Source organism: Merops nubicus, unplaced genomic scaffold, assembly GCF_000691845.1.
Source record: "Merops nubicus isolate BGI_N331 unplaced genomic scaffold, ASM69184v1 scaffold41796, whole genome shotgun sequence".
Classification (NCBI taxonomy): Eukaryota; Metazoa; Chordata; class Aves; order Coraciiformes; family Meropidae; genus Merops; species Merops nubicus.
The window spans coordinates 20858-42041 of NW_008617782.1; the positions used below are offsets into that span (position 1 = coordinate 20858).

The 21184-nt window shown below is 44.4% G+C and overlaps 1 protein-coding gene across 1 annotated transcript; it reads left to right on the forward strand.

The window, feature by feature from the left end:
• The first annotated feature begins 833 nt into the window (after positions 1–833).
• SLC23A2 (solute carrier family 23 (ascorbic acid transporter), member 2) lies at positions 834–19674 on the forward strand. Its single transcript, XM_008943243.1, has 9 exons — positions 834–1109; positions 1753–1851; positions 7162–7278; positions 8502–8659; positions 12922–13016; positions 14493–14554; positions 15706–15887; positions 18659–18779; positions 19483–19674. The coding sequence occupies exons 1-9, from the start codon at positions 978–980 to the stop codon at positions 19672–19674; spliced, it is 1158 nt and encodes a 385-aa protein (XP_008941491.1). The 5' UTR covers positions 834–977.
• Positions 19675–21184: the final 1510 nt, after the last annotated feature.

The following is a 21184-nucleotide window of genomic DNA, read 5'->3' on the forward strand; positions in this document are numbered from 1 at the left end:
TTAATTCAGGTTTGTTAGTCTTGGAAATAGCCAAAGTGTGGATGACCATGGACTGGCAGGTCTAATTTAAGGAGCAATTGTGGGAAAACTGTGTTGTAGTGATCCCTCTGTGAAAACAAAAGAGAACCAGTAAGCTGCTCATTCTTTCCTGCTCCTGTGCCAAAATGGTGGTGATAGTAATTCAAGTGCATGGTTTTATCCTGAAGCAGTTGCTTCAGCACCATCAGGAGATGACTTCAATAATCCCTTGTGCAACTGGGCTAATTTTGGGTAGGAGTGTTCTGTTCTGCCTGCCTGAAATAGGCTCACTGGGTGTGCTTCACTGGCTGCCTAGTCTGAGCTTCCTGGATGCTTTTTATTTCAAAATAAGCTGGTTTAAGAGGAAGGATTTAATTCTACAGAGGTGAATTTGTGAGTAGCTGTACAAACTGACACTCTGAAGAAGCACAAGTATTGTTGGTGCTGCTGTTCAGTACCAAGCTGTTCTGTAGGGTGCGTTAGCTGCAGCACAGCTCTGCTGTGTTCCCAAAATGGTCTTTGGAGATGACTGTGAGGTTGGAACAGAACTAAGGTTTCAATGTAGTACTAATACTGGAAGAGGACAAGAGGAGAATGAGAGAATAATCACAGTGTTCCCATCCTGAAAGAATTTCAATTACCATCAGGTTCATCTTTAAATGGTCATCTGCTAATTATCAGACCAAAAAGGGGTGATAGGAGTTGGTGAGTCACGAGCGTGAAAGGGAACCAAGGCTGCAGGGCGTGTGTGTTTGTGCCTATATCTTAGGTAATCAAGGAAAAAATAATTTCTCTCTTCAATTCTAGGTGCCACTGGTGCTAACGGTACTTAGAAACGCAGCCCTCTGTCCCAGCTGGAGCACTGAGCACTCTGTGATTCCTGGAGGTGCTGCTGCTCCGGGAAGAAGCTGTCCTCAGAAGCTGCCCTGTCCTCCCAGCAGCGACCGCCGGGGGGCTGCATGCAAGTCCCCGACGTTCTGGAAACAATGGGGATTGGCAAGAACACCACCTCCAAGTCGGTGGAGGCAGGAGGCTCCACGGAAGGCAAATACGAGGATGAACCCAAGCACCCCACGTTCTTCACCCTGCCTGTGAGTGACACTCCAGGTCCTGCATGGGCCAGCTCGGCCTGAATCAGCCTTTTTAATGGGCTTTGCTCCAATGATGTTGTACAAAACCTTTCTTTCCACAAGTGCTTAATGAAACCTCCTTTGCCACTTGTTCCTGTTTATATATAAACGTGGCTGATGATGTTGTCTGCAGTTATTTCATGTCCAGAGCAGAGCTGTTTGCAGGGATTCCTCAGGCAGCTCATTAGAACAGGAGTTCATTAGAACAGGTAACTGTCCTGCTGCAGAGCTGCCAGCCCCGCTGTGTCCCGAGGAGCTTGGCGAAGGGCAGGGGACAGCAGGGCAGCATTTGCTTGTCTTCTTTCCCCTGCTCACACTGTCACTTTGGTTGTACACGTCGGCCTCTTAAGAACCCTGCCAGTCAGGCTGCTGCTGGTTCCCCTGCCCTCTGCTGATGCTGCCCAGGCTTTGAGGAGCTGTGTCACCTTTCAGATTTCTGTATGTTCCTGGACGTGCTGGTACAGAAATGATTGCTTGCCATGCTTGCAATGTTTTCTGACAAAATGTCAAGTACCGAGGGAGAAAACTGAGCCACGTGAGGTATGACTGCAGAGAAAATGTGTATTTTAAGACCTTGTGGTTCTTTTTCTGTTTTATTTTTAAGGTCGTGATAAATGGTGGAGCAACATCCAGCGGTGATCAGGATACAGAGGACACTGAGCTGATGGCCATCTATACTACAGAAAATGGCATAGCAGAGAAGGTACACAGTGGATTCCTTTCACATAAGAATGTGGTCTGGCATTTTCAGTCCTATTATTTGTCCACACTAGTTGCACTTGGCTGAGAGATTTTCGTTCTCTAATTAAATGTGCTGACTTGCAGGTTCAGATCAGCCTTGGGGAAGTTCTGTCCTCATGACTCTTCTGGTCACACATTTTGGTTGCAGAACATGGGGAGTGACTCAGCAAATGTTAGAGGCAGTTAATGCACTTTGACCTGGCACCAGAATTCATCATACACTTATTTATTTCTTCGTTTCCATTGGCCTTTTGTGTGGCTTCCCTGGTGAGATCGTTCTCTTCCCTTTCTTCAGTTCTCCACTTTCTCTGCATTTAGTTAGTAAACTGATGGTGTGTTAAGCACCTTCAGAAGTGGGATCTTTCCCACTCACTTTCCTAATTTGTCCTTTTTCCAAGTAGAGGGCTGCTTATTATTATTGAGAGACAGCTTTATGAATGTATTTCAGGTCATTCATAAAAACCCTTGCAACATTTTTCCTTAGGATAACAATGATTGTGTTTGAGCTGTTCAGGAAGGCCCAGCTGAGGCCTTGAAGGAGACCAACTTGATTGTGTTTTTCCCCAGCTTTTTTCTCAATTTCATCATTCCCCAAGCCTGTTCAAGAATAATCCTGCAAGCAGAGGTGGTGTGAATCTGAGCTTTTGTTTAAAATAAGGAAGAGGATTACAGTAAATCTGCACAGCACCTTTTCCTGAAATGTCTATATCTAATTGGCTCTGTGGTTAAGCCTTATCTCCAAAAAGCCTCCATCTGACCCAATTTTTCAGATGTGCTAATTGAAACAAGAACAAAAGTCTCTTGGTTCCAAGCAAGAACATCATGATGCTCTTCCCTTTGAGGCAGTAACTTCTGTTGGGGCAAGGATAATATCAAAGGGTGTAATTAAGGTTTTCTAACTCAAATGTCAAAATTCAATTCTGAATTTCAATTTTAAAGTATGCCCTAAACAGGTCATTCTGACAGAGGTCTTTTAGTGCTAAATTTTGGAAGAAAGTTATGAGTGCCACGATGTGCTGTCATGTACTCTGCAGATCGTCTGTATGTATGTCTCAAATACATCTCTACTACCATCTTGATCATGCTGATAATTTAATGGGCAGATTTTGGCAACTGTTGGCTTGCATATGTCTGTGAGGGCTCTTTTTTGGAGCATGCTCACACTAGCATGGAGAGAGACAATCTGATAAAAAGCCCTGAGCGAAAGGTGTCGGGATGAAATTGTGCAACTCAGATAAGTGATCTCTAGACATTGAAGCATGTCTTCTTCATGGCCTGTTTTTACCAAACATCTATTTTTCTCCCTTCCACTTGATCCGTGTGGTCACACCTGTAAATGATGGATGATAATTCACCCTAAAGGGACTGTGAGCCAAACCAAATCTGCTTGAGCTGAAGCTTTGCTGTGGCTTCTGATGAATGAACAGTGAAGGGGGGGCTGTAGCAGCTAACAGCCTCGTGTATTAAGGCAGTTTTTGAGGCTGGTATTTCTGGTAATCTGGGCAAACCTCCTGCTTTTCACTTCAAATGCATGTGTGCATGAAGCATGTTTGTCCTTGGCTTTCCACTCCTCTTGAGAGATCATTCACCAAAGAGGCAAATAAAAGACCTTGAATAAAACGCCTTTAACAACAAGGACTGAAATGTCCTTAATTGCCCAGTGCTTACATTGTCTAGCCATATTTGTTAGCTGAAACAATAAAGGATTAGCCCAGAGGAGAAATAACTGTATTGCTGCATCCCTACAAAATAAACAAGACTGTGTTGCTTATTAGAATTCATTTGAACGTGGTTTTGGCTCTCTGTTGAAGATGTTTCTCTGAAGGCCTCGTTCTCCACAGTCAGCTTTCTCTTGAGCTGTCCCACTAGTGCTTGATAAGAAAGCCTTCACCTTGCCCTGTTGCAGGTGTTGGCTTCTTTGGGGATAGGTGTGTTGGGGTGTTTTGTTTTTTAGTCTCTGCTGAGTGCCTCGTTCTGAAAGGTGCAGGTCACTCCCAGCAGTTCCTTGGCATCCCTGACAAGCACCAGCACACAGTGTGTGAACCAGCAGGCACACGCTCACGGTGTGCAAGGGCCAGTGACTACCCAGTGACTTAGCAGGATAGCCAGACCTCACCCTGGTTCCCAAATTCCTCATTGTTCAGTCTTGGTCTCTTTTATGTCGTTTCTGGGAAGGAGAGCTTTCCACATGCTGTGGGTGAGTCGACTTGTTCTTACCCCTGGTGCCTGCTGGTCTTTTTTGTTCTTTGCAGACAAACGTAGGCGTGAATGTAATCACAACTGAAAAGCTCTGAAAGGACTGATAAACTGCCTGCATCTGCCATGTTTCCTGGCAGAAACAGGTCATCAGCTCTGGTTTCTGCTGCCAGAAGAAGAGGGGGATGGAATATAGAACAGAATTGAGAATGGCAAGTGGAACAATTAAGGAATGTACTTGATGCAACTTCATCAGTCCTATAAAGAAAGATTAGTGTTGGGCACCAAGTGGGACAGTTAGGTAGCTACTGAATATTGGTCTAGCAAAGTTAGAAAAGCTTGAAAAGAAGCCAAAAGATGGGTTTGCAAAAGGCAGGGGCCAGACCAGAATCACCAATCACTTACTGGATTTCTGGAGAAACTGGTATCCTGCATGGAAACAGGGTGAACCTTGAAAATCCCATTTCTCTCTGTCCTTGGAAGGGGTAATGCAGGTTGCTAAGTGCACAGTGGTAGGTGTTTTAGGTTTGCATACTGCATCAGGTGGAGAACTACCCACAGCTTGTTCCCCTAAGCCTGTGCTGCTATTTGGGTGGCTTCAACAAGCAAACACTGACGTGATTCATGAAGCAAACAGTTAATTTCTGCTGATACCTCTCTGTTCCTACCTCACAAGCAGATGTTGTGACCATTCTTACTCTTCCTTCCTAACCTCTGTCTCTCTGAAAGTGTGTGATGACCTCTTAGTGAAAATGTTGACTGAACAGGCAGTGTCAGTGGTGAGCAAAGTTCTCAGGTGGAGCAGATTGCTGGGTGCTCAGTATTGGTTAAAAGAGTTTTCTGGAATGAAGGGTTCTATATTTTTGCTTTTCCACTGTAATAACCTTGACCTGATGAACAGAGTTAGATCCAGCTGGTGGCTGTTCCTAAGTGGTGTCCCCAGGGCTCAGCTCTGGGTCCAGTCTTGTTTACTGCCTTTATCAGTGATGAGGGTGAGGGGAGCGAGGGCACCCTCAGTGAGTTTGGAGATGACATCAAACTGAGCAGGGACGTTGATCTGCTGGAGGGTCAGGAAGCTGTGCAGGGGTCTGGACAGGCTGGATCAATGAGCCAAGGGCAGCTGTGTGAGGTTCAGCCAGGCCAGGTGCTGGGTCCTGCCCTTGGCTCACAGCAGCCCCAGGCAGCGCTCCAGGCTGGGGAGGAGTGGCTGGAAAGGGCCTGGCAGAGAAGGCCCTGGGGGTGCTGGTGGCCAGCCGGCTGGACATGAGCCAGTGTGTGCCCAGGTGGCCAAGAAGGCCACCAGCATCCTGGCCTGGATCAGAAATGGTGTGACCAGCAGGAGCAGGGAAGTGACTGTGGCCCTGGACCGGGCACTGGGGAGGCCACAGCTTGAGGGCTGGGTCAGTTTTGGGTGCCCCAGAATAAGAAAGACGTTGAGAAGCTGGAGCAGGTCTAGAGAAGGGCAACAAATGTGGTGAGGGGTCTGGGGAATGTCTTGTGAGGAGCTGGGGGTGCTAAGCCTGGAGCAAAGGAGGCTCAGGGGAGACCTTCTTGCTCTCCACAGCTCCCTGCCAGGAGGCTGCAGTGAGCTCATTGCTGGTCTCTTCTCCCAACTGACTGGTGACAGCATGAGGTGAAATGGGCTTCGGTTGCACCAGGGGAGGTTTCAGTTGGATATTAGGAAGAATTCTTTTCCTGCCCAAGTGGTGAGGCCTTGGCCCAGGCTGCCCAGGGAGGTGCTGGAGTCCCCACCCCTGGAGGGGTTCAAAAAAATGTGTGGATGTGGCACTTGGGAACATGGTTTAGTGGTCATGGGAGTGTTGGGTTGACGGTTGGACTTGTTGATCTCAGAGGTCTTCTCCAACCTTTATGAGTCTGTTATATGGTTTTGTCACCTTTCCATAGTCTTGTGGTCATTTACACTCTCTGAATTTGAATCAACCCAGTGGCATTTGTTTTCCCAACAGAAATGTAAGGTATGAGGGGAATACCATGGGTCAGTTTGGCTTTCCTGACCTTGTAGATGACAAAGCAGATGGAGATTATCTAAGCATAGTCCAGGGATGTGGTGTGATTCTAGATGAAGTAAGGGCCATTTGAGACAAAGTCACGAGTCTGGCAGAATTCCCAGTCTTTGTGTAAGGCTGCTTCACGTGAGTTTATGTTCCAGTATGGATTAGGTCAGAACAGTAGTTATATAAGTTATTTTTTGGTTACCCGAGCTGAAATGATAAAATCTGATACTTCCTCCTGCTTTTGTTGGTATTTGGGCTTTGGAGCGTTGTGTGTTTGTTCTCAGGAGTTTCAAAACCAGCGAGCTTGAACCAAATGCTTGAGCTGAACCTTGTTTTAATGGAAAATTTGGAGGGGTTTGGTGCACACGTGTGGTCAGCTGTCTGGGCACATGGCAGCCCACAGCGTGGTCGTGCTCAGATTGCCCCTGGTTTGGGGGGAGCCCATGTGGCTGCAGAGACTGGCCAGGGTGGGTTCAGCTGGAACGAGCAGCATCCCTCTCGACTGCCTGAATGTGGGGTGCAAGCAAGAAATAATAAATCTGGTGGTTGAAAAAGGTTAACCAAGGCTGAAAGGGAGACAGAATTAAGTGAGGAAGCAATTACTGTAATGAGGAACTGTCGTGCCTGTGATTTTGGCCTCTTATGCAAGGATGGCCATTCTGCTTTGGAAACAGCCACTGGTCACTCTTCTGCTTAGTTCCCGTTCTGCCTTCTTCCTTTTTGGTATATAGTTCTGTCACGATAACCCTGTTCTAGGGGCACCTTTTGGCTGCTGGATTGGTTCTATCACAAACCAGGGGTTGTTTGGTTGGTGCAGGTGGGCAGGGAGCAGCCTACAGAAGTGAAGGTGCTCGGTGGCTGCAGCGAGTTCATCAGAGGTAACAGGCTTTAGACATCCTGTATCAGCATTGCTGGGGGAGGATTCTGCCAGCCTTGGAGTCTCTGGGAATTGCCTGATCGTTCAGATTCGGTGTACTCGTATGTAACAGTAACTACTGTTGTTGTTTGTGTCCTCCCCTGCTTTTCTGCCATTCCCCCCTTCCCACCCCCTCTCACACCAGAGCTCTCTGGCGGAGACGCTGGACAGCAGCGGCAGTCTAGACGCACAGAGAACTGACATGATTTACACCATTGAAGATGTTCCTCCTTGGTACCTCTGCATATTTTTGGGGTTACAGGTATGTTTTGTAACAGCTATAATATTTTCCTCTGAAGCTTTTAAAAGCTCTTTCAGCATTTTCTGTGTAGTTCATAGCATTTTGGGTAAGTGATGATTTTATTCTTCCCACGCTCTCGCATGTTTGTAGGAAGTGTTAAGATAGTTTCTCCTGAAGTTCATTGCAGAGATTACTGTGTTGAAAGTGGTCTCTGTTATTGTTTGCTGGTATTTGTGAGTTTCACTTCAATATTTAGTCTTCTAAGCTGCTGTTAGCAAGTAAGTGAGCAAACACTAAGTGGTAAGCTTCAAAAAGTGACATCTGATGCCTCTGAAAAATGAAAGATGGAGAGAGATAATGGTTAGTCCTGAAATCTTGAATATTCAAGCTGCTACTGTAGTCCTTTCAATTCTGCCAGCTTGATAGCATCTTCCTGGACCTGTAGGCTCACTAGTCAGTGGGGCAAGCAAATTCTGCACTCCTTGGCATGAGAGTGTGTGGTTCCTGTGATGAGCATGACTGTTGCAGCAAGCTGGGCCCTGCTGCCAGCTCAGCCACTCACTTGTGTGAAGCAGAGCAGCTTGTTTCATCTCTCTCAAATAGTAACAATATCTGTCCCACAGGAATGCTGAGAATTTGTTAATATCTGTAAAGTATGTTGAGATCTCTAAACAAATACATTCCAAAACATCCTCGATTTCTGCCTTTCCTCAAGGCTGGGCAGCTCTGCAGGGATTCTATTTTTACTTGCATCCTTGAATATGGTGACTGTTGGTTGTTTATTTGTTTGCTTAATGTATTTGGGTTGAAAAGGAATTAATGAGTACCTAGTGCTGGGCACTTGAGAGCTTATTTGCATCCTATTTTGTGTGTACTCTTAAGTTCATTTGTAAGCTAATGGTTTTTCACATGGTTGCAAGTGAATGGAGTTATTTATCTGCTTTTCTGAGGTAGAAGCTGCTTTCAGCACAGTTACCTAGATACCTCCTCCTCCTGAACAGTAGACCTGTAGCTATGTAAATAACCTGGTGTATCCTACAGAAATAACAATCATTAGCAACAGACTAGTGATAGGTCACCATGGAAGGAAAATACTTGAAGAAGTGCTGAGGAGCATGACATGAGAGCTTTGGAGAATTCAAAAGAAAAAAATATCCAGTGAAAAAGAAAAGATGGGCATAAATTTATTTACTTATTATTATTGGCTGCAGTATTAACAAAACATTTTTTTTTTCTCTTCACAGCATTACTTAACGTGTTTCAGTGGAACTATAGCAGTGCCCTTTTTGCTAGCTGATGCCATGTGTGTGGGATTTGACCAGTGGGCTACCAGCCAGTTGATTGGGACCATTTTCTTCTGCGTGGGCATCACTACATTGTTACAAACAACTTTTGGGTGCAGGTGAGATTCAAGACTTGTTTCTGGTTATTGAGAGGGTGATGACACTAGCCATCTGTTGGGATTCCCAGGATACAGTTTGAGATCCAGGAGGGAGGTAGTCTGTTTTCAAAGGATAAATGTGAAACACAAGATAGCAGGTCAAGTACAGGGCAGTTAGGGAAGGCTTTTGGAAAGCTGCTCCCAAAAAAAGGTGGATGTGAAATGAGAGGAGGCATTCCAAGGGCAGGAAAATAGGGCAGGGTGAAGAGGGGGAAGGAGTAGGAGAGAAATCCATGAGGACAGAGAAAGTAGAAGTTTTCTGGGGGAAAGGAAAAATTCATACACTTTGGTAAAGAGGAACCAATTTTGATATTTTTATTAGTTTCTTGCATGGTACTATATTCCAGCCAATATTTAGGTGGTTGTGATTAGTCCCACAGCAAATGGTGTGCTTGTTCCTGTAAAGTGCTTGTCAAATTAATAAGCTAGGGAAAATGATGAGGGTATCTTTAATCTCTGAACTGAGTGTCTGCAGTACCTTCCAACACAAACCAATCATTTCTTCTTGTTAGTTGCTCCATGTTGCAGGTAATGATCCTGCCCTGAGTTTGGAAGAAACATGTGTGTGCCAGGGTACCTGTACCTCTCCTTGGGTCCACCCTTCCTAGGAGGGTGCAGAAGACCAAGTGTTAGCAAGCACTTGTAAAAATCGGGTGCTGGTAAGCACAGGATGGTGAAAGTTTTATTAACAAGAAGATATTTTTTTTTTTTTTAAAGAAAAATGTGCTTCTACAGTAAACACTGCAAAGAGATGTTTGACATGTTTACATAAACTTCTGTTGACTCTGCCTGGGAGAACTGGAAATAGCTAAAACCTGCTGAGTTATTTCTGCATCTTGTTGAATAAACCAAGAGTGATAAGTAAAACTAGAGGAAAAGTGCATATTTTAAGAATATGCCCTAATATGGTTACTTGAATGATTCCTGGATAACTTAGTTCCATTTAAGAACAAAGTGAGCTGAAATCTTGCATTCCAGTTGAATATGGACTAACGTGCCCCTCGTTTGTAAAGATTTATCTAAGAAACAGGATCTTTGGGTGGATACATTATCTCAACAGGGTGCAGAAGGCAAGCCAGGGGGAGATCACTTGCAGTTGTAGAACAGCCTTTTGTCTAAAGCCTTCCAAATATTGTAGGTTTTCCCTGACTTGACTTAGCTGTAATAATAAATTTTCAAGTATCTCATCTGGAAGGAGGCAGAGGAGCCAAGTTGTGGCCTTTGGTGTTTTGAACCTCTCTTTTAATGAGAGCGATGGAGTTTTTTTAGTGTTTTTTTCCCCCCTCATCTTCTATTTGCACTTCATATAGAGAATTGAGGGATTGTTGACCTAGACAAGAACTGGAAGATGAGGTCTTTTCTCATTCTCCTTTTGAGTGTCTCCACCCTGGATTTACTGAAGTGTCTCCCAGTTTTGTAAGACGTGCAGGGTTGTGGATGGAGATTAACTCAAAGGCGAGCTCGCTCTTCCTGTGCTGCTTCAATTCTTCTTCTGTCTCAGATTTATAGGAAAAGTTCAGTTTTTATGCTTCCTGAGACTCATCTCTTCACAAAACTAGTTTGCCATATTTTGTGCTTTTTCACTAACTGATCATGGACTCTTGATTCTTTACTGTGGGATGATTTGGGGCCCTTGCAGAAGCCGGTGTGGTCCCATCAGTTTGAAATGCTCTGTTCCTTCTGTATAATCTCAATCCTGCTCTCTGTGGTGGGTTGGTTTTATTTCTTTCCTTTCCAGTGGCTCCCACTCATGCTGTGAATTATTTGTTTATCTACTGAAGAGGCAATTGTGTTTGGGTCTCAAAATAAGTGAACTTGTACTCACGAAGAAAACTTCCGCGGTTGAATGTTTTATAACTATTTAACATGTGATTCTGGTTTTGTGTAAGGGTGGGAATTGGATATAGCAGCAACGTTCTCTGACTGAGATTTTTAAAGTATTTATTGGCAAGTCTGTCAACTGCAAAGTATTTCAGCAAATAAAGCCACTATGGTTTCAGAAGGTCACATTCCATGGTTTCAGGGTCCTTAAAGATGGATTTAGCGCAGTTATGAGGTGGAGTTGTGGCCAGTTTGGTACCCATACTAACTTTAGGAATTCAAGCTATTTATTAGATTATGTAATAAGCTGAAAGATTTGGCAAGGATTCAGAGTAATTAGTACGACTGAGACAATCAAATACAGCTGTAATACACCTAAACTACACCTAAACATTTCAGGTTTGTTGCTGTGCCCATCGCTACATTGTCCGATGATTCTTACATCTGTGTGAAATGTTAAGATCATTTCCAGATGGCTTTAACTGCAGAAAAAGCTCTGTCTTTACAAAGGCTGGTGCCATAATTGAAAAACTTCATAATTTAGACATGAAATGAAAATGATATCCCAGTTATAAGCTGTCTGTGCTTACCCAGCTAGTAATGAACATGTGGTGTAGCAACGGGGTGGGTATTTTGTAAGTCATGGTCCAAACTGCAGCTGTCTCTTCAGAAAGAGATTGATCTTGGTTGGCTGATTCTGAGTAATAAGCTTAAAAACAACAAGACAGAGGAAAAAAAAAAAAGCAAGCACAATATTTTGTGCCTGCTGGCTGCTTTGGTCAATATTGCAGGTTGTCTCCTGTAAAGATTTGAGTGGACAGCTAAGGGAGATGTGCTAAGACTTTATTGTGCAATCTGTGTGCAGGGTGTTTTAGGTGATCCAAACATCACAATCTGGACCTAAATCTCTGTACAACTGACTTCTTCACTGGAGAATGTGTTTGCAATGTGTATTTACAACATCACTGGGGGGACAGGGTGCTGTGTAGGTGGGATAGAGGAGTAGTGGCTTGTTACAGGTATTGCATATTTTGCCATGGGCACTGGCTTGCTCAGTTTGCTTCATGAACTTGGAAAAATAAAGTGAATCATTCACTCGTCGCTACCAACTGTTTCTCACCAAAGATAAAGGCTGGATTTTTGCTTGAAGAAGCTGAGAAGGGCACTGCATGCCAGGCAGCATGTGTGTGCTGGTGTGCTCAGGTGGCTCCTGTGTTTTATGGAGTTTGACTTCCTAATGCAGTTTTCAATGTTTGTGGCTGGTGGGTCAGCTTTTGAGATCACTCATGGCCCAAACCCCTTTCCAGTGGTAGTTCAGCTGTTCAAACTTCCTGCCAGTGAACTTCACAGCCACTGCTAGTAACATGCTTCTGGTTTAATCCCTTTTGTGTTAAGCATGTACAGGGTCTTTTCCCTCCACAGATTTTTTTTTTTTAATTATTATTTTTTCTCCTTTTTTTCCCCCCCCCTTTCTGATCTTATCTGGATTTCTCATGGTCGGTTCTTTTTCCTTGACTGGTGTTTGCACTTCATTGCACTATAAACCAGCCATAAACGTGGTGCAGTAACTAGAGCCACATGAGCAATTGTTCCATGTGTTACAGTTGGAGAACTGCTATTAAAGAGAATCTTGTTACAATCTGTTCACGACGGTATTTATAGAATAGTTCAAAGTGCATCTCCTCTGCAGTTGAGTAACATCTGGTATTGTGATGTTATGCAAGCTACGGCTGATTCAGTAAATACGTGGTTGGTGCTGGTGGATGCTCTTTAGATCTTAAACCTTTTAGGAAGTGTAAACACTGGTGCTAAGAATGTCATCTTGAAATTCTTGCAGCATTCGTGTTTATTGTTGGTAGCCACCTGGAACATCTAATCAGCTCTTATCAACCCTAATGGTTATTTACCCATACACTTGAAGATGAATGTGTAAATGACTGTACTTCAAGTCATGCTGCAGGAAGGCATTGAGCATGCAGACCACATACTGTGCTGTCAAAGGCTTTTTTTCATGTGGTGGGACAGTAGGAGCTGCACGTTCAGCAGTCTGGCTGGTGCTTGCATCAGAAGGTGCATCTGTACCCTTGTGATACTGAGTCAAAACCTTAAATCAGTGTCTGGAACCTTAAATCAGTGTCTGGTACCTGCATGCTGGGCTCCAGGAATCATCTGCTACAGGTGTTGTATTAATAACTTCATGCATGTAACATCTGTTAGGTCTCTGGTTTGTGAAGTCCTGGTATTTCTGTGGCTTTAATGAGGAATTCTCATACTTCACGTTTTTAATAACCTCCAGTGAAGGATGGTTTTGAGGATGAGTAACCACCTAACTGCAGCTGATGCCCTGACACGGCACCGTGACACCAAGAAACGTCAGCATCTCTTCTCTCCCTTCCCACCAGGTTACCCTTGTTTCAAGCGAGTGCTTTTGCATTCTTAGCACCTGCTAGAGCAATACTCTCCCTGGAGAAGTGGAAATGTAATAACACAGGTAATTGTCGTTTGTGCTTGTTCAGGTTTCAGTGACAAATGACCCAGAGCACACATAGTGCAACTGCCAAACCCTCTGATGTGGCAACAGGCAGGAATGAGCAGGGAATAAGAAAAATTCTCTCCTTTTGCAATGCTAAAACTTAGTGCCTCAGAAAAAGATTCCTAAAAATGCCCTTGTGAAATTTTGTTTCTGGGGGATTTTTATTCCCTGTAGAAAATGTTGACAAAAGAAATCTGACAGTAGCATAGAACAGTTCTTTTGTTAACAATGTAGTGAAAGGCAGAAGGATTCCATGAATGTTCCTTCTGCTATTTGGAAATAGTAGATCTGACTGAGACTTTTTAAGTTGAGTAGTAGGAAATTTGAGTCATGTTCAGCATCACTTCAAGACCAGTATTTTTCCTGTTTAACTCCTACCTGACAGGTTTTGCAGAGCAAGCTTTGGCAATATTTGGATGTTCATAATCCTGAAAGGTTTTGAGTCTATTTAGAGGGTGAAAATGTGCAGTAAAACTGGCTGGGGAGGGAGGTTTTACTTTAACTTTGGTTAGAAAACTGAAGTGGAAATGGCTCTGGGAGTTTTCTCTTTAATGGGGAGCGGTTGTGCTGTGGGCAGTGCAAGACAGCAGCACAGAGAAACAGGCTGCTTGCTTCTAGCTAAAATTCTCCCAGGGGGTACTTTGATTCTCTAATAGTTTATATTAATGTGCTTATACATCTCTTTTGATTCACTTAAGAACATCTGATTTGTTTTCCTGGTATTTCTTCTATAGAAAGTGTAGCTTTGATCATTCACATTTTCTCACTAGGGGAGGCAGATTTAGCTCCTGGGAAGTAGCACGTGGGGCTCCCTGCTTGGGAGGTGAAGCCAAAGGACAGCGTGGGTCAGGAGCGCCGCTGGGCTGGGTATTCCTGGGCACCAAAATGGGCCAGTATCCTAACGGGTGGGATAATCCATTAGCCTCTTGGAAAGAAAATACTGACAACTTTTGATGGCAAAGCAGTTTTTCCCACTGCTTCAGATTTTCCAAAAGAGCCTTTGCTGCACCTCACTCTCAAACCTTTCTACCTTCAAAAGGTGTCAGGTGGGGTTGTTGCCACAGGTCAGTTCATCTTTCAGCGAGTGACCTAAACTGGTGAACAGCAAACGTTTGAGTGCTTGGTGCCTAGTATGCAGCTGTGTAATTCTTCCTTCAGCCATTTACTGGAGTGGGAAGAGAATCCTTAATTGACCTTTCTTTCAGAAAGTTGTGGGGTTTTTTTTCCACGTTGGTGCAGTGGGTAAAATCAGTGGTTAGCTCCTGGGGAAGGTGAGCGTGTTACTACTTGACGGGTAGCGCTGCAGGACTCGTGTGTGAATCAAGGCTTGTTTGTCAGACACAGCTTAAGGAGGGATTTACTTTGTATTGAGTGCTGGTAAAGTGACTGGGGAATAAATACCTGCGTTTTTTCTTTTCTTCTTTTTGTAAGATATCACAGTTACAAACGGAACAGCAGAACTGCTTCACACGGAGCACATCTGGTATCCCAGAATCCGAGAGGTAATGCAGGAGTAGCGTTAGCTGTTGATCTGTCCGACTCCAGTTAAGTTTCCCACCTAACCATCCCTGTGTTCTTGTCTTTAAGTTGGCGATTTCACTCTTTCACTGTGCTTTTCATTTGACTAGATCCCTTTATTCATTTCATGGAAGTCTTCATCTTTCCAGCCTGTTCATTGCTGGACAGCAATACAAGGAGTTAGCTGCCACGTCCCAAAAGACGCGCAGTAAAACGCGCAGGCGAGACGAATGCTCCTCTTGTACCACTCTGGGATTTGTGCTCACTGGTAGCAGTTCAGCTGCTCCCAGACCACTTGCCTGCTGTCACTCTGCCCAGTAGGCTGTCCCGTGGAAGCTCAATGCGCAGTTAGCGAATCTGGTTCATCCCTAGGTGTCTTAAGTTGGAGACTATTCTGATAAGATGTTGATTCTCCCAAGGCATTTGCTGAAATGCATCCAGCTCTGCTTCTCCACTCGCAGCACTGCAGTCTGAACTTCACCTGCTCTGCAGAGCCCAGGATGAGGGTTGTGCCCAGGCATCACACCAGAGCGGTAGATAGCGTAGTCCAAATTAAGGCGTGTGTCATGGAATTTATCTCCCATCCCGTTGCTTTGGGCTGCAAACTTTTTCTTAATTAAAAACAACCCCTCTCTCTTCCCCATGTTCAAACCATAGCTACATCCTGCCAAGAGCCCTGCAGCCAAGAGGGCTGACAGTCTCCTGAGACCACAACGCTGCTCTATACCAGCTTCTAAGGAGCACTTGTGACCAATGCAGCACACACTCTGCCCCTAGGAGCTAGGAGCATCACCTCCGTGGCGCCAGCAGCCCTTGCCGGTTCGATCTGAGAGCTTAAAGGTTAGCCTGGAACCCAGGTCTCCTGTCTGACAGTGTGATGTGCTATCCACACAACTACCAGACTGGCCCACTGGTCTGTTGTGTAATATTTTTGTGGAGAAAACCATAAGTGTTATGCTTAAGCGCTAAGTCACTTAAACCTAATGAGCTGTATTATGACGAAAAATTTGCTGAGTTCTTCTGTGTCACTGAATTCTTTTAACTGCAGTTTGTAATCCAGAGCAGAAAAAGAAACGTGTGGGGTCGGCTTGTGAGGTCGGACTGAACGGCGTCTTTCCCGTTCTTGTGTGTTCAGATCCAAGGTGCCATCATCATGTCCTCCCTGATCGAAGTGGTGATCGGCCTGCTGGGGCTCCCCGGGGCCCTGCTGCGCTACATCGGGCCCCTGACCATCACCCCCACCGTGGCTCTCATCGGCCTCTCGGGCTTCCAGGCCGCCGGGGAGCGGGCGGGCAAGCACTGGGGCATCGCCATGCTGTGAGTACCCCGCGGGCGCCCGGCCCCGGCCAGGGCTGCCCCTTGGGCACAGGTCGGGTGGGAATCCCGGAGCCTGCTCGGTGTGCAGTGCTCCCAGCGTGGGGAATGCAGAGTGGGGCTGAGGATGGTGGGAAAGGACGACAGCTGAAGGTGAGGGGTGGGGAACAGAGGGTTCCATGATGCAGCAGTTGGTCCGGCAGCCGTTGGCTGCGTCCGATTCGGTGCTACAGCACAAGGTTTAGCAAAACACCAGAGAGTGGTGTGGACAACTTGTCTCTTTTTATGACACTATCAGGTACATTTCTTATTCTGCAGCAGTGAGCAAACACCAGTGGTAACAGTGGTCCACTTGTCCTTGTTACTGGTTTGCTTACCTATAGCCAGGAGAAATTTGGGTGAGGACAGAGAGCATGTGTATTGTTACCACGAATGCCATCAGTTGATGAGGCACAAGCAGACAGATTTCTGTTTAGCAGACAGAAAGGCTTTTAGAGTGAATTTCAGAGCATGAAGTGTGTGCTTCTGCAGGCTTAGATGCCAGGGAAGTGGGAGAACTGAAATCAAAGGTGTGAAAGGGAATAACCAGGGAAAATGAGATGTAAGCAAAGGTAAAAGCTTCCCGTGAGGTGCTGTGGAAAACCAGCCAGTTAAGGATGCAACCCACGTTTTTGGGAAAAGGGAAGTGGCCAAAGCAGTTCCTATGTTCAGTGTATAGCAACCAACTTTGTGCTGGCTCTGGAAGTGGAAGGAATGACTTGATGAGATCAGATTCTGATCTGACTAATCTGTTTGCACAGTACTTTGAACATGTAAAGTATTCCTTAAGTGCAGCTTATGATTAAAAGGGCTGTTTAATTCTCTTTTATCTCAGATGTTAGCATCATGAATATTTTTGTAATTCTATTATGTTAAGCAGCTGACCCAAAGGAACGTTTTATTTTCCTGTAAAACAAATTCTATGCAAGTTGGGACTAATATTAAATCAATCAAGCAGACCTTTGGTGAATTGGACGTGGAAATGTGTAATTAATTTTGACATTTTGCAGATGGGGAGGAAAAAAAAAATCTATTTAGGAATGGGATTTAAATATTATCCACCAAGTAAGTCTCTCTGGCTTCTGCCATGCAAAAATCTGCCCTAGATTGTTGAAAATAACTCCATGGCCATCTAAAGCCACTCAAAAGTAACTTGATCTCTACAAGATGTGGCACTAGAAGTTGTCTTGACTGTTCTGGTGAGATAGAAATACTATATTGCTGTCTAGCATGGCAGAATAATACCTGTGCAAGAGCTGTTATCCTCTGTTAGCTGCACATGCTCTTGGACAAGATTTCCAGTCACACAGTTTTCTGACCTTGCTTCCTCTGCAGGTGCCAAGCTGAAATAATTTAATCCATGAAATACACTGTGTTGTGCTCTGTAAAAAGGGAAATGATTCCTGAATTGCTCTTTGCATGTGACTCTGGTGCACAAAACAATTTGTTTTAAAAGATTTTGAAATTTTCATCTAAAGATTTGGTAATATTTGGTAATATTTTACACAGTGGCACTGAGCCGCCCTGCCAGGTAGCCAAGAGAATGTTATTTTCATTGTCATGTCATATGATGACATTATTTACAACTCTTTACTAAGTCAATCACAATAGGATGCCACCTGTCTCAGCATGGCAGCAGAGCTGAGCCTGGCTTTCCATAATGGGCTCGGGGAGAGCTGCCAAAATGTTCCCTGAAAGCAAGGAAAAGGTGCTTTTATCCCACAGCTCTGGTGGGGCAGGGCTACAGGTGACACCCTTGTTGTGCAGAGCTCTCTGTTCGTGGAGCTGCAGGGAGAATAAAGCTCTGTTTTGTTTCTTTCAGACTGAAACTGATCTTGGACAGAAAAGGGAGGGAGGCTTAAAATTTGCCTTTTTTTTTTCTCTTTAAGTCAGCTGATAAAAACAATCTCACATTTCAGACAAGCTTTGCTTCACACTGCTTGACTCTTTGTGTAGCCTTTTTATAGCAAAACTGATTTTGGCTGCTTTGGAACTGAGCATCCTGCCCTGGCTTTTTGTTTTTCATTGCAGTGGATACTTATTTTAGCTGTCAAGTTGAATTAATTTTTAACATGTAGGGGAGCACAGCAGTTTTGACAAGGAGGGAGGATACATAATACTTCAGGCAGCTAAAAACTGTAGTAAACTGGGTTACTGGTGAACTGCATTTGAAAGGAAAAGGCTCTGTTCTGCTTGATTTACAGCTGTTCAGTGAAAGGTGCATAGACCAAAAAAAACCATGGGGTTCTTAAGAATTGAAAAAAGGATTTCCTCTGACAGAAATTTTTCAAGTGCTTTGGAAGTTTTGCAGATTTTGAACTGGCCTCCAGCTTTGTTTCTTCCCATCTTCCAGCAGCAGCTGTTTGCTGCTCACACGGAGCAGAGCTGGGCACAGACAGAGCCTGAGTGGAAGGAAGCAAGCAGCACAGCGTAGCTCTTACCTGATGGCTGCTTAGCTCTGGAGATCTTTAGTGTGATTCATTTTCCTGATCTCATTTACTTGTTTGCTGCTGGCTATTTTTGCAGCACTTCTGAATATAAATTGTTGGTTTGGCTTTCACGGAAAAATAATTTATTTGAAAGATATTCTTTTATGATGTCTTGTGCTAAATTTAAACTGTACATTGATATTCTGCTTCTGAAGAGGTTGGGTGGGTTTGTGCTGAGGAGGATTTTTAACATCTCAGTGCTAATGAATGATGTGCCTTTCTTGTCCCATCCTCCTTTTTTCTCAGGACTATTTTCCTAGTATTGTTGTTTTCTCAGTATGCCAGAAATGTCAAATTTCCCTTACCCATTTACAAGTCCAAGAAAGGATGGACAGCATACAGGCTGCAGCTTTTCAAGATGTTCCCTGTGAGTAGTTGCACTTGTTCTTCAGTTCACAAAAACACCCTAATTTGCGGGGTTTTGGGGTGTTTTTCCTTGGTTTTGCTTTTTCTTAATACAGTAGATCACAAAGGTGAAATAAAAGCTTAAATGGGCTTATGGAAAATGTGACTAAATGGCTTATTTGCCCCAGGAAATAGTCTCACTGTAGTTTTGCCACATCCCATTCTGGTATCCATCTCTGATGAAGAGTCATTGGAGTGATGAAGGTGATGGAGGGGAGGGAATGGGTTAGAGAAGAAGTTATGTTTATGTATGCAGTGAAAGCCTAAACTTGAACCCTGCAGAAAGGGATGGTGAGATCATTATCCTCTAGTTTTATGAAAGCAATACTCCAGTCCCCCACGTGAAAGGCTTCTTTTTATTTCTGGTAAAGTTGAGACTAATTCACTGCTTTGTTTAAGTGCCCATTTGGAATCTTTCCCATTGGTTAGGGGAGAGAAGAGGCTAACCCTCCTTCTAAAGCTTTTGTAACAGCCCCTTTGCCAGGGGCCAAGGGGAAGCACCTAAGAGATCTATTACAGGGCTTATTGCTCGTTCAGTCCTAACATTTCACCAGAGAGCACACTTAGGGGTGTGTGTAAGAGATATTCTGTGCAGGAGCTGCTTGCTGCTGATGGATATTGCCAATGGTGGGTTATTTTAAACGGCCTTTTCCCCTCTTTCACAGATTATTTTAGCTATTTTGGTGTCATGGTTGCTTTGCTTCATCTTCACCGTGACAGACGTCTTTCCCCCCGACAGCTCCAAGTACGGCTTCTACGCCCGCACGGACGCCCGCCGAGGGGTGCTCCTGGTGGCCCCCTGGTTCAAGGTCCCTTACCCCTGTAAGTATGCCTGGTTTGAGGGGCTCCTTCTCTAATAATATGCCTGTGGGTATCATTTTTGTCATTTTCAGAAGCATTGCTGTTACTGTATTCTGCACTTCCAACGTGCACTGATCTGAAGTTATCGCAGGTGGGGTGATGGGTTTTGTCTTGTTTTCCCTTTAATTTTATCTTAATATCTCACCCAAGGAAGACCAAGTCTCTGAAACTTGAATTTGTAGAAAGCACTTGGAGCATTTATGTAGGTCACTCTCAAGTTCTAGTGATACAGTGGGGCTGTATATACAACAGGCTTCTCAGGGAATGGTTGATTTTTCTGCACTGGTTGGTACTGTGGTCAGCTGCTGTCAGTGTTACACAATCATAAGGATGGGTTATTACAACTCCTGTACAGCTCGTTGTCTAATCATCTAACATTGATTCTTGCCCAAAGAATCATTGTGGATTTCTTTCCAGCATAGTGCACTTCCCAGCCCCAAACATGCCAGTTCTTGACTTAGCACAACATAACTACACAAAAACATCCTGCCCTGCAGGAGGGGCATTGGAATCAGGCTGATGGGCAGGGCAGAGAGTGGGCAAATCCAAGGACATGATCTTTGAGGTCCCTTCCAACCCCTAACATTCTGTGATTCTGTGTGACAGAAAGTGTTGACAAGAGGACACAAAATGCTGTATGCAGCATCTTGTACCTTTGAATTCTTTTGCTGGCCACCCCCTAAACTTAAAGCTGTTAAAGGCTGTTTCTTATGGCATGAGAATTGCCCAACTGGTTCACCCTTGTGTTGCTCAGAAATTAATGGAGTAATAACAGAATAATATTGTACTAGACTAGAAGAATAGAAATTGTCAGGCATGCCACTGCGTTGTCATGAGGCAGCTTCATTGGGGTTTTCCATATGCTTTGGTTCTGATTAGTGATTAAAAGAAACCACTTTTAAAGCAGTACTGGTGAGATGCATAATAGCAGCTTTTGGGAAAGAAGAAGAGGAAAACTTCTCCACCCCGATTAGACCTTTCTTCCTTGTGAAGCCTCCTTCATTCACATTTGTGTGACTTGAAGTTCCTTTTGTTGAGAGAGGCTCATCTATTTCAAAGAGATAAAAGCGTCAAAGCAGTTGCTGTGGAAAACCTGCCAAGCCTTTCTGCAAGCTTAAATTAATCTTGTTTTCTCTTCTGCAAAAATTTGGAACTGGAAAGTGTTTGTGCAGTGATCATAGTTGGTTGGCCATTCTCTTTGGTAGGCTAAACTTGTAACCAAAGCCTGAGGTTTTTAAAGCAATAATAATTAAGTGGCATTCGCCTCGCTGATCAGAATTGTTTTTTCAGAAGCAGTAGTTCAGATTCCTCCCTTCTGAGCAGGAGGAATTTTTTTGGTGAGGTTTAGAGATTTTGGTTTTTTTCCAAGCATGATCAAAGCACTTGGTTAGGCAGTTTTTCCTTGGCTCCTTTCATCTGCTTGAGCTTGCCAGGCTGTGTAACTATGCAGGGAGTTTGTCGATTCTGTTAGAGTTGAATAAACAGCGTGGGCAGCAGGAGCAGGGC